General features: G+C 38.7%; 1 protein-coding gene across 8 annotated transcripts in view; it reads left to right on the forward strand.

The window, feature by feature from the left end:
* APC (APC regulator of Wnt signaling pathway) overlaps positions 1-8,750 on the forward strand; it is a 146,835-nt gene extending 138,085 nt beyond the window's left edge. For all 8 annotated transcript variants that reach the window (XM_037032170.1, XM_037032175.1, XM_037032176.1 and 5 more), the window contains one exon: positions 285-8,750. In XM_037032170.1, the coding sequence (XP_036888065.1) occupies positions 285-6,873 (6,589 nt within the window). In that variant the 3' untranslated portion in view covers positions 6,874-8,750. The remainder of the gene's footprint in view (positions 1-284) is intronic.
* Positions 8,751-13,285: the final 4,535 nt, after the last annotated feature.

Below are 13,285 nucleotides of genomic sequence, written 5' to 3' on the forward strand. Positions count from 1 at the left end.
AAATCTAAAAGGCTATTAAGTCAGAATAGAAAATACAGAATAGATTAAAATGAACATAGTACTTATTTTAGTCTGACAGAGGAATACTTTAAAACAGTAAACCTTAAATGAACTAAGACCAAAAGGAAATGTGAAATGCTTGGACTTTATAGTATGATTTTGATACAGTTTTATTATGCCTCTTTTAGTAGTTGTCTTTAGATTTAAATTTGTTTTCTATCCTTTTATTTGTTGTTCCTACAAACAGATTTTGACCTTAATTTGTGATCTTATTTTAATTTCAGGCAAATACTAAGAGAAAACAATTGCCTGCAAACCTTATTACAACACTTAAAATCTCACAGTTTGACAATAGTCAGTAATGCATGCGGAACCTTGTGGAATCTCTCAGCAAGAAATCCTAAAGACCAGGAAGCATTATGGGACATGGGAGCAGTCAGCATGCTCAAGAACCTCATTCACTCAAAGCACAAAATGATTGCTATGGGAAGTGCTGCAGCTTTAAGGAATCTCATGGCAAATAGACCTGCAAAGTATAAAGATGCCAATATTATGTCTCCTGGTTCAAGCTTGCCATCTCTTCATGTCAGGAAACAAAAAGCTCTAGAAGCAGAATTAGATGCTCAGCACTTATCAGAAACTTTTGACAATATTGACAATTTAAGTCCTAAGACATCTCATCGTAGTAAGCCAAGACACAAGCCAAGTCTTTATGGTGACTATGTTTTTGACACCAATCGACATGATGATAATAGGTCAGACAATTTTAATACTGGAAACATGACTGTCCTTTCACCATATTTAAATACTACAGTGTTGCCCAGCTCCTCATCATCAAGAGGAAGTTTAGATAGTTCTCGTTCTGAAAAAGATAGAAGTTTGGAGAGAGAACGAGGAATTAGCCTTGGCAACTACCACCCAGCAACAGAAAATCCAGGAACCTCTTCAAAGCGAGGTTTGCAGATTTCTACCACTGCAGCTCAGATTGCTAAAGTCATGGAAGAGGTATCAGCCATTCATACCTCTCAGGAAGACAGAAGTTCTGGGTCTACCACAGAGTTACATTGTGGGGCAGATGAGAGGAATGCACTAAGAAGAAGCTCTACTACTACTCACACACATTCAAACAGTTACAACTTTACTAAATCAGAAAATTCAAATAGGACATGTTCTATGCCTTATGCCAAATTGGAATATAAGAGGTCTTCAAACGATAGTTTAAATAGTGTCAGCAGTAGTGATGGTTACGGTAAAAGAGGTCAAATGAAGCCTTCGATTGAATCCTATTCTGAAGATGATGAAAGTAAATGTTGTAGCTATGGTCAATATCCAGCTGACCTAGCCCATAAAATACACAGTGCAAATCATATGGATGATAATGATGGAGAACTAGATACACCAATAAATTATAGTCTTAAATATTCAGATGAGCAGTTGAACTCTGGAAGGCAAAGTCCTTCCCAGAATGAAAGGTGGGCAAGACCCAAACATATAATAGAAGATGAAATGAAACACAGTGAGCAAAGACAATCAAGGAGTCAAAGCACAACTTACCCTGTCTATACTGAGAGCACTGATGACAAACACCTCAAGTTCCAACCACATTTTGGGCAGCAAGAATGTGTTTCCCCATATAGGTCAAGAGGAGCCAATGGTTCAGAAATAAATCGAGTAGGTTCTAATCATACAATTAATCAAAATGTAAACCAGTCTTTGTGTCAAGAAGATGACTATGAAGATGATAAGCCAACCAACTATAGTGAACGTTACTCTGAGGAAGAACAGCATGAAGAAGAAGAGAGACCAACAAACTATAGTATAAAGTATAATGAAGAAAAACATGTGGATCAGCCTATTGATTACAGTTTAAAATATTCCACAGATATTCCTTCCTCACAGAAACCATCATTTTCATTCTCAAAGAGTTCCTCTGGACAAAGCACTAAATCTGAACACATCTCTACAAGCAGTGAGACTACATCCACACCTTCATCTAATGCCAAGAGGCAGAATCAGCTCCATCCAAGTTCAGCACAAAGCAGAAGTGGTCAGACTCAAAAAGCCACCTCTTGCAAAGTTCCCTCTATCAACCAAGAGACAATACAGACTTACTGTGTGGAAGATACCCCAATATGTTTTTCAAGGTGTAGTTCATTATCATCTTTGTCATCAGCTGAAGATGAAATAGGATGTGATCAGACAACACAGGAAACAGATTCTGCTAATACGCTACAGGTAGCAGAAATAAAAGAAAACAGTGGAACTCGATCAACTGAAGGTTCTGTGAGTGAAGTTCCAGCAGTGTCGCAGCATATTAGAACCAAATCCAGCAGACTCCCAGCTTCTGGTTTATCTTCAGAATCAGCCAGACACAAAGCTGTTGAACTTTCTTCAGGGGCCAAATCTCCATCAAAAAGTGGTGCCCAAACACCTAAAAGTCCACCAGAGCACTATGTTCAGGAGACTCCACTCATGTTTAGTAGATGTACTTCTGTCAGTTCACTTGATAGTTTTGAGAGTCGTTCAATTGCCAGCTCCGTTCAGAGTGAACCCTGCAGTGGAATGGTAAGTGGCGTTATAAGCCCCAGTGACCTTCCAGATAGCCCTGGGCAGACCATGCCACCAAGCAGAAGTAAAACTCCTCCTCCTCCACCTCCTCCACCTCAAACAGTTCAAGCTAAACAAGAGTTAACTAAAAGTAAAGTATCTAATGCTGAAAAGAGGGAAAGTGGACCTAAGCAAGCTGCTGTAAATGCTGCAGTTCAGAGGGTCCAGGTTCTTCCAGATGCTGATACTTTATTACATTTTGCCACAGAAAGTACTCCAGATGGGTTTTCTTGTTCATCTAGCCTGAGTGCGCTGAGCCTTGATGAGCCATTCATACAGAAAGATGTGGAATTAAGAATAATGCCTCCAGTTCAGGAAAATGACAATGCAAATGAAACAGAATCTGAGCAGCCTGAAGAATCAAATAAAAGTCAGGAAAAAGAGGCAGAAAAACCTGATTCTGAAAAAGATCTGTTAGATGATTCAGATGATGATGATATCGAAATACTAGAAGAATGTATTATTTCTGCCATGCCAACAAAATCTTCACGCAAAGCCAAAAAGCCAGCCCAGGGTGCTTCAAAATTACCTCCACCTGTAGCAAGGAAACCAAGTCAACTGCCTGTGTACAAACTTCTGCCATCACAAAACAGGATACAAGCACAAAAACATGTTAGTTTTACACCAGGAGATGATATGCCACGGGTATATTGTGTAGAAGGGACACCTATAAACTTTTCCACAGCCACATCCCTAAGTGATCTAACAATAGAATCCCCTCCAAATGAATTAGTTGCTGGAGAAGGGGTTAGAGCAGGGGCACAGACAGGTGAATTTGAAAAACGAGATACCATTCCTACAGAAGGCAGAAGTACAGATGAGGCTCAAAGAGGAAAACCATCATCTATAACTATACCTGAACTGGATGACAGTAAAACAGAAGAAGGTGATATTCTTGCAGAATGCATTAATTCTGCTATGCCGAAAGGAAAAAGTCACAAACCATTCCGTGTGAAAAAGATAATGGACCAAGTCCAACAAGCATCCATGTCTTCATCTGGAACTAACAAGAATCAATTAGATAGTAAGAAGAAGAAACCTACTTCACCAGTAAAACCCATGCCACAAAACAGTGAATATAGGACACGTGTAAAAAAAAATACAGATTCAAAAAATAATTTAAATGCTGAAAGAACTTTTTCAGATAATAAAGATTCAAAGAAACAGAATTTGAAAAATAATTCCAAGGAATTCAATGATAAGCTACCAAACAATGAAGATCGGGCCAGAGGAAGTTTTACTTTTGATTCCCCTCATCATTACACGCCTATTGAAGGAACTCCATACTGCTTTTCACGAAATGATTCTTTGAGTTCTCTAGATTTTGATGATGATGATGTTGATCTTTCCAGGGAAAAGGCTGAATTAAGAAAGGGGAAAGACAATAAGGAATCAGAAGCTAAACTTGTTGCCAGTCACACAGAACTAACTTCCAGCCAACAATCAGGTAGTAAGACACAAACTATTACAAAACATCCAGTGAATCGAGGGCAGTCTAATAAACCCATGCTACAGAAGCAGTCCACTTTTCCCCAGTCATCCAAAGACATACCAGACAGAGGAGCAGCAACTGATGAAAAATTACAGAATTTTGCTATTGAAAATACACCAGTTTGCTTTTCTCGAAATTCCTCTCTAAGTTCTCTTAGTGACATTGATCAAGAAAACAACAACAACAAAGAAAGTGAACCTATCAAAGAGACACAGCCCCCTGACTCACAGGGAGAACCAAGTAAACCTCAGGCATCAGGTTATGCTCCTAAATCATTTCACGTTGAAGATACCCCTGTTTGTTTCTCAAGAAACAGTTCTCTCAGTTCTCTCAGTATTGACTCTGAAGATGACCTGTTGCAAGAATGTATAAGTTCTGCAATGCCAAAAAAGAAGAAGCCTTCAAGGCTCAAGGGTGATAATGAAAAGCATAGTCCCAGAAATATGGGTGGCATATCAGCAGAAGATCTGACACTTGATTTGAAAGATGTACAGAGACCAGATTCAGAACATGGTTTATCCCCTGATTCAGAAAATTTTGATTGGAAAGCCATTCAGGAAGGTGCAAATTCCATAGTAAGTAGTTTGCATCAAGCTGCTGCCGCCGCATGTTTATCTAGACAAGCTTCATCTGATTCAGATTCCATCCTTTCACTGAAATCTGGAATCTCTCTGGGATCACCATTTCATCTTACACCTGATCAAGAGGAAAAACCCTTTACAAGTAATAAAGGCCCACGGATTCTGAAACCTGGGGAGAAGAGTACATTGGAATCTAAAAAGATGGAATCTGAAAATAAAGGAATCAAAGGAGGGAAAAAAGTTTATAAGAGTTTGATTACTGGAAAAGTTCGATCTAATTCCGAAGTTTCAAGCCAATTGAAACAGCCCCTTCAAGCAAACATGCCTTCAATCTCTCGCGGTAGGACGATGATCCACATTCCAGGAGTTCGAAATAGTTCTTCAAGTACAAGTCCAGTTTCTAAAAAAGGCCCACCCCTTAAGACTCCAGCTTCCAAAAGCCCAAGTGAAGGTCAGACAGCCACCACTTCTCCCAGAGGAGCTAAGCCATCAGTGAAGTCAGAATTAAGCCCTGTTACCAGGCAGACATCACAACAGGCAGGGTCGAATAAAGGGTCTTCTAGATCAGGATCTAGAGATTCCACTCCTTCAAGACCAGTCCAGCAACCATTAAGTAGACCTATGCAGTCTCCAGGACGAAATTCTATTTCTCCTGGTAGAAATGGAATAAGTCCTCCTAACAAATTATCTCAACTGCCAAGAACATCATCCCCTAGTACTGCTTCAACCAAGTCCTCAGGTTCTGGGAAAATGTCATACACGTCTCCAGGCAGACAGATGAGCCAGCAGAACCTTACCAAACAAGCAGGTTTATCCAAGAATGGCAATAGTATCCCAAGAAGTGAGTCTGCCTCCAAAGGACTAAATCAGATGAATAATAGCAATGGATCCAATAAAAAGGTAGAACTTTCTAGAATGTCTTCAACTAAATCAAGTGGAAGTGAATCTGATAGGTCAGAGAGACCTGTATTAGTACGCCAGTCAACTTTCATCAAAGAAGCGCCAAGCCCAACCCTAAGGAGAAAATTGGAGGAATCTGCTTCATTTGAATCTCTTTCTCCATCTTCTAGACCAGATTCTCCCACTAGGTCCCAGGCACAGACTCCAGTTTTAAGTCCTTCCCTTCCTGATATGTCTCTATCCACACATGCATCTGTTCAGGCTGGTGGGTGGCGAAAACTACCCCCTAATCTCAGCCCCACCATAGAGTATAATGATGGAAGACCCACAAAGCGCCATGACATAGCACGCTCCCATTCTGAAAGTCCTTCCAGGCTTCCCATCAATAGGTCAGGAACCTGGAAGCGTGAGCACAGCAAACATTCATCGTCCCTTCCTCGGGTAAGCACTTGGAGAAGAACTGGAAGTTCGTCCTCAATTCTTTCTGCTTCATCAGAATCCAGTGAAAAAGCAAAAAGTGAAGATGAAAAACATGTGAACTCTATTTCAGGAGCCAAACAAACTAAGGAAAACCAAGGATCTACAAAAGGAACATGGAGAAAAATAAAAGAAAGTGAAATTTCTCCCACAAATTGTACTTCTCAGACTGCTTCCTCAGGTGCTGCTAATGGTGCTGAATCAAAGACTCTAATTTATCAAATGGCACCTGCTGTTTCTAAAACAGAAGATGTTTGGGTGAGAATTGAGGACTGTCCCATTAACAACCCTAGATCTGGAAGGTCTCCCACAGGAAATACTCCCCCTGTGATTGACAGTGTTTCAGAAAAGGGAAACCCAAACGCTAAAGATTCAAAAGATAATCAGGGAAAACAAAATGTGGGAAATGGCAGTGGCCCCGTACGCACCGTGGGTTTGGAAAACCGCCTGAACTCCTTTATTCAGGTAGATGCCCCAGACCAAAAAGGAAGTGAGGCAAAACTGGGACAAAGTAATCCTGTCCCTGCATCAGAGATTAATGAAAGTTCAGTAGCTGAGCGTACTCCATTTGGTTCTAGCAGCTCAAGCAAACACAGTTCACCTAGTGGGACTGTTGCTGCCAGAGTGACTCCTTTCAATTACAACCCAAGCCCCAGGAAAAGCAGTGCAGATAGCACTTCAGCCCGGCCATCTCAGATCCCGACGCCAGTGAGTAACAACACAAAGAAACGAGATTCAAAAACTGACAGCACAGAATCCAGTGGAACTCAAAGTCCTAAGCGCCATTCTGGGTCTTACCTTGTGACATCTGTTTAAAGAGCTTAATTAATGAAACTAAGAAAAGTATGTGTTAATTACAACTGCTATGTAGAAATTTTATTTCAAATGAAACTTTAAAAGACTGAAAAATTTTGTAAATAGGTTTGATTCCTGTTAGAAGGTTTTTGTTCTGGAAGCCATATTTGATAGTATACTTTGTCTTCACTGGTCATATTTTGGGCGGCACTCTCAATAGTTAGGAAGAAAATGGTAAGGCCAAGTATATTTGTACAGTATGTTTTACAGGTATTTAAGTAGCATCCCATCCCATCCCATCATCCTTTAATTATTGCTTGTCTTAAAATAATGAACACTACAGATATGATATATTGCTGTTATCAATCATTTCTAGAATATAAACTGACTAAACTTACATCAGGGAGAAATTAGTATTTATGCAAAAAAACATTGTTTTAGTCCTTGTGAGCCCATCTAACATCATAATTAATCATGTGGCTGTGAAATTCACAGTAATATGGTTCCCGATGAACAAGTTTACCCAGCCTGCTTTGCTTTACTGCATGAATGAAACTGATGGTTCGGTTAACAGTTCTGTGGTCACATGATGTGCATTAGATAGCTGCAGTGTAACAATTTACACTCTTGTGCTCAAAAATATATATATGTGTTAATTGTAAAACATTGAATGAAACTATTTTATCTGAACTAGATTTTATCTGAAAGTAGGTAGAATTTTTGCTATGCTGTAACTTGTTGTATATTCTGGTATCTGAGGGGAGATGGTTGCTCTTTTATTAATGAGACACGAGCTGTGTCTCAACAGAAACTAAATGAACATTTCAGAATAAATTATTTGCTGTATGTAAACTGTTAATGAAATTGGTATTTGTTTGAAAGGTCTCACCACATTTGTATTAATAATTGTCAAAAGGGCCTCTTTTAAAAGCTTATATAAATTTTTTTCTTCAAAATTCTATGCATTAAGAGTAAAATTCCTCCTACTGTAATAAAAACAATTGAAGCTGACTGTTTGCATTTAACCATTCCATGCATTGGCACTTAACCATTCCTGAAATTTATTTTTCTTTTATGTGATTAGCACTTTCTGATGTTTAATAGTTTTCCTCTTCATGTTTTCCTTACTCCACTGGAGTTGATTTAAAACAAATTCATTTAATAGCAATGTAAATTGCCTAGCATAGACTAGGCATTAAACATAATAGGCCCACATCAAATATTTCTTTTTTTCTTTATACAATTCTATACTTGAAAAATTAATTGATTATTCTTAGATATATGTAGTCTCTTCCAAGCCTGTCTTGGAATGTAACTGTCTTGTCCCTTCATCTTCTCCCTATTGCTACTGAGTCTGGAATGAACACCTTTTATCACTCTATATCTTGTGGCAAAATTCCAGCTACCAAGTATAGTGAGCATATGACCATGTTCAGAAAATGCAGATCACGTGGAACCTCAAAAGTAGATGTAATACCATTAGGATATTCAAAAGACTATTTTTAAAACTCCCTGCCTGTTGAGGAAATCTTTGTTTTGGACAGGTAAGGTTGTAGGGTGTACGTGCCCCCTTCCTGACATGACAGAGAATCCACTTCATGAAGGAAGACAAACTGATACATTTATTAACAAAGATAATTTATCTTCCCAGCATTTGTCCTAAAAGATCAGAGGGAGTGGAAGATGATAAATGCATTTGTTCAATATATGAAATTTTATTTTTAATAAGTCATGCATTCTGCATTTGGAGAAGGGAAAATCTATTTAGATCTGGTGAGGCATTGGGAAAAGGCTGAGGAGGCGTGAGCATGTCTAGTGCCCTTGAAATCACATCATGCAGTTAGTTAACTACCTCTTACCTGTGTTTACTACTTACAGGTAATGAGGCTGATTTTTTTTTAATGTGCTAATAAATAAAGTGCTCTGATTAAAAGTAAGACATTTTACTCCACAGTCCATAGTCTTCACTGGAACACTGCAAACACCTTGTTTTCCTGCTCTTTAGACTATATCTACATTTAAATTTTTGTCAAGTTTTATCTGAATCAAATAGTTGTGAATAATCGTACTAATTTATTTGTATTTTTCTTAGTCTGCCTTATCCAACAGGGATATGTGCATATAGGTCATATTTGTTTTCTCCTCTTTTAGTCCTGATTTTCTATTCTGAATTAGCACATCAGTTTTTATAAACCACTTCCAATACTTTTATGGAAAGAAATGGGATGTAAGCCAATTAAAATTAAACTGCCCTTTTCAAATAAGGAAAAAAAATCTTTTTCAAGTAAAATGAAATATATTAATGCTGGAAATGAAAAAAGAAGGGTGCCTTCCACATGCCAGAAAACTCAGGAATTCCTGTAGGCAGCACCTGCTGGGAGAAGGGTCAATCAGTCTGTGTTGCCCATTGAGGGGAAAGTTGCTCTTTTGAGACCCTCTAGTTAGAGAATTAGTAAAGGGGCAAATCTCAGTCCTACTTTTAGAAGTTCACAGGGTGCTGCCATGATACCAGATATTCCCAGTTTATGTCTGTTACTTAAATGGCATGCTAAGCTCCATGTTACAGATTTGTTCAGCGTTGTAGTATCTGTTGGGAAATATCTAGCTTTGGACTGCATGCAGCAAACAAGACAGTGGTTTTCAAGCGAGTGCATTTGAATCACCAGAAGTGCTTATGAACACAGCCGGACCATATTCCCATAGTTTCTGATTCTGAGTGGGGTTCGAGAATGTACAGTTCTAACAGTTCACAGGTGGTGATGCTGGTCTGGAACCACACTTGGAGAACAACTGCCCTAAGCTGTCACAAGGAAGCTTTTTGAATGATTACATTCAGTTCTAGGTGTTCCTCTCAACAACTGGACCTTTAATCTGGCAGTATACCAACAAATAAACTTCCCTCTCCTTTAGGAATCAGAGACTCGAATATTTAGCTATGCAATCTGATACCACCCATCTCAACTGCCAATAGTAGACAAATTTACCAGACATGGATGAACAAGTAATTTTAAAGATGATGACTGTATCTGAGAGGTCAGTTAATGCTCCTGTTGACTGTTGAAACAGTTACTGTAAAGGCAATAGTTTCAGCAATTATGTAATTTGGATTTGCAATAAGAAGAGACTATGAAAAGGAACTCTGAAATGGGGGGAAGATTGATTTCAGGTGAAAGGAAAATGTGCCCAATTTGTTATATACAGAAAAGAGTGATAACCAATTAACTATAGCAAGTGACATTGGTATTTGAGAATAAACCATAGTTTAACCATAAAGTGGTATTTACGAGTTACCTGGGCATTAAAAGGAAAGTTAAGGGGGAAATAGTGAAATAAAAGATAAGTTACCTGGGCATTAAAAGGGAAGTTAATAAGGGGGAAATAATGAAATAAAAGATAAGCCTATAAGGGTCAGATAGTGAGTAGAGTGAAAATAATTGACAGGTCCTGTTACCACCAGATTGACTGAAGGGATGAGTCTGTTGCTGGGGATGGGAGCCAGTTGCACTATATCTGAATTTCTGTTATCACTGGGTTTCTTTGTATCTAAGGGAAAGAATAGAGTGCCAGAAGTACAAAATATATTGAGTAGTCAATTTATTAAAATTTACCAAACAAAAGTAATTTTTCAAAAGTCATGGTGGCTGAAATAGAATATATAAATTACTTTTTAATTTCTGATAAGCATATGTTCCTCATATAATGCTGGCTTGAAAATACTGCCTTGTAGTGTTGAGACCTATGGACTTGGACTCCTGTAAACACCAGGTCATTTTCTTGCCATTTTCCTAACTCTGCTCTGTGGTCTATACAACTATATTCTGGTTTTTGTTGGGCCATTGACTTCTTTCAACCTGTATGTTCTATGTGTATAATATTGTTCTTGGTGCTAAATATACTTTCTTTCCTCTGATATTCAGGATAATTCTCTATATTTGTGACTATTAGCTCATTTTCTTGAAGTTATGTGATTGTTACTATTTTTAAATTAAAAATACTAATAATGTCTACTAATGAAGATGACCATTGAATATAAAGCACCATTAGTGAAAACTATGGAGAACAGTGTCAGATGTTACCTGCTGCACTTATACCACCTTTTGGAGTACAAGCAATTCACTTCACTAATTGGTCACTGAACCATGCACCCAGTCTTTCCCCCTGACATAGGGGAGACTCATCATCAACTGACCAGTGACCAAATACTTACATGGCCTGGCTTAAGAAAAATGACAGCCAATTGATTTGAAGTCAGGAAGGAAATTTCTGGTTGGTGATTGAGGGCTGGAACTGAAAGATCTTACAGAGTTATGGCTAAGGTTGTCATGTCTGATCGGCATCATGAAGCTAAAACTAAGGGAGAACCAGGCAGTAGAGAAAGAAGGGTACGTGGGAGGGAGGCGAAGAGCAAGTGAAAGATGAGAGTCACTAGCACCTGGGTGTTACCTGCAGGCCCTGCCATTCCTGAGAGCTAGTTCTACTTTCCTTTGTGTTTGAGGGCATTTGTGAACTTCCAAACTAACTTCATTCCTGAAGTAACTTTGAACTAACAGCTGTACAAGGTCTGTCCATAAGGTATCCAGCCATGTAATAAGAAAAATAGATGTTTATTAAAGATGATACAAGAAACACTGTACATAGGACAATGATACCTCAGTCCCCTTCAAAGTAGGTACCTTGGGACCTCACACAATTCAAATCAACATCAACTGCACCAATGTATTTTCTCGAATTTCATCAACAGTCTAAAATTTCCTCCCTTTCAAACATGCTTTTAGTTTTGGGAAAAGCCAGAAGTTTCAGGGCACCAAATCTGGGCTGTAGGGGGCTGAGTGGCCTGGATGATATGATGTTTCACAAAAAAACTCTGCATGAGACATGATGCATGAGCAGGTGTATTGTCATGGTGAAGCTGCCAATCACCAGTTGCCCACAGCTGAGGCCTTCTGAATTCAAATAGTTTACATGGAGGAATGTTCAAGCTTAACACAAAATTCGATGCAGATTTGTTGTTCTCAGTCATTTTGAATGTGATGGCCACACAGTACACACGCCCACTCAATAGTGTCTATCACCACCACTGACTAGTACAGTAAAGTTGTCATTGTTCACATATGTGCATTCCAGGGCATTCTCCTTGGCTGCCAGGTTACATTGATGTCATGCAAACCATTTTCATTATATTAACAATGGCTGGACTTTTTCCGAACAGACCTCATATTTAGACATCATAGTGAAGTGGGTTTTGTTTTTGTTTTTTTTTCCCCATTTCAAAGAGAAATATCTGTGGGGAGAGAAGTAGGTTGCTTACAAAACAAAAAACTTAGGTTAGCATCAAATTTCTTCTCAGCAATACTAAATACCAAAAAAGAAAAGCAGCAAACCAATAGACCCATATATGCAGCATTGGAAGGGAACAGACATATTACCTAAGAATTCTGAAACCAGCCAAACTAGCATTTATCTGAAGTACTTCTATCATTCAGAATTAGAGTTATCAACAAGACCTCTAGAAGACCAAAGAAGTTCATTCCTATAAAGAATAAGGTAGTCCACAGGATTCATATATGGGCCAGAACATTATTCTTGGCAAACGGACAGTGGATACAATCTCCAACCAGACTATGAGGCTGCTTCAGTAAAGATTCAGCTGCTGCCCCTAACCACCAGAACCTTCTGACACATCCTTACTGTACACTAAGATGACGTGTGGCACTTGCTTCCTCACACTGCTCACTTCTGAGTCCTTGCTTGGGTGGCCACGATTAGCAGGGGCTATGTCACATACTTGAGCTGGACTCATGAAACATGAACCCCCTAATGTTGAGCAGCCAGAAACCATGTCCTATTTCTACCTCAGTATTCCTGCTGCCCACAAAACTAAATAGAAAGGTAGTAAGGAAACGATTTGAGCAATAAAACTTTTGAACTTGAATAAATGTGTACTTTAATTGTGGTTAATAACTAATCTCAATGTGAATGTCAAAGTAACTGAAAAATGAAAGGATGAAATTGTTAATAATTTTAATATTAAATTGGAGGTATTCCAACCCAACCTAAGAAACAATATTTAGAAGGGAGGTAAGATGTAAAAGCATGATAAAGTTCTAATCTTACAGAGGCAGTGTTAAGACATGTTATTTTACTTTTAATTTAGAAAAATCATTTAGTAATAACTCCAATGTTACAAAATAAAACTGTGCACCCAAATCACTAGCCAAAAGATAACAACTAGGAATACTTGGACAAGACATTAAAGAACAGGAGAAATGGCAGAGGGAGAATTATCCACACAGAGAAACACGAAGTGACAAAGTAGCACCCAATAAACAGGGGTGTCCACCCTTTCGGCCTCTCCGGGCCGGGCCGCACTGGAAGAGGAAGAGTTGTCTTGGGCAACACATTAAATACATTGTGACACATAATCACACACAAA

The sequence above is a fragment of the Sturnira hondurensis genome, unplaced genomic scaffold, assembly GCF_014824575.4.
Source record: "Sturnira hondurensis isolate 20B ecotype Veracruz unplaced genomic scaffold, ASM1482457v3 Scaffold0021354, whole genome shotgun sequence".
Taxonomy (NCBI): Eukaryota; Metazoa; Chordata; class Mammalia; order Chiroptera; family Phyllostomidae; genus Sturnira; species Sturnira hondurensis.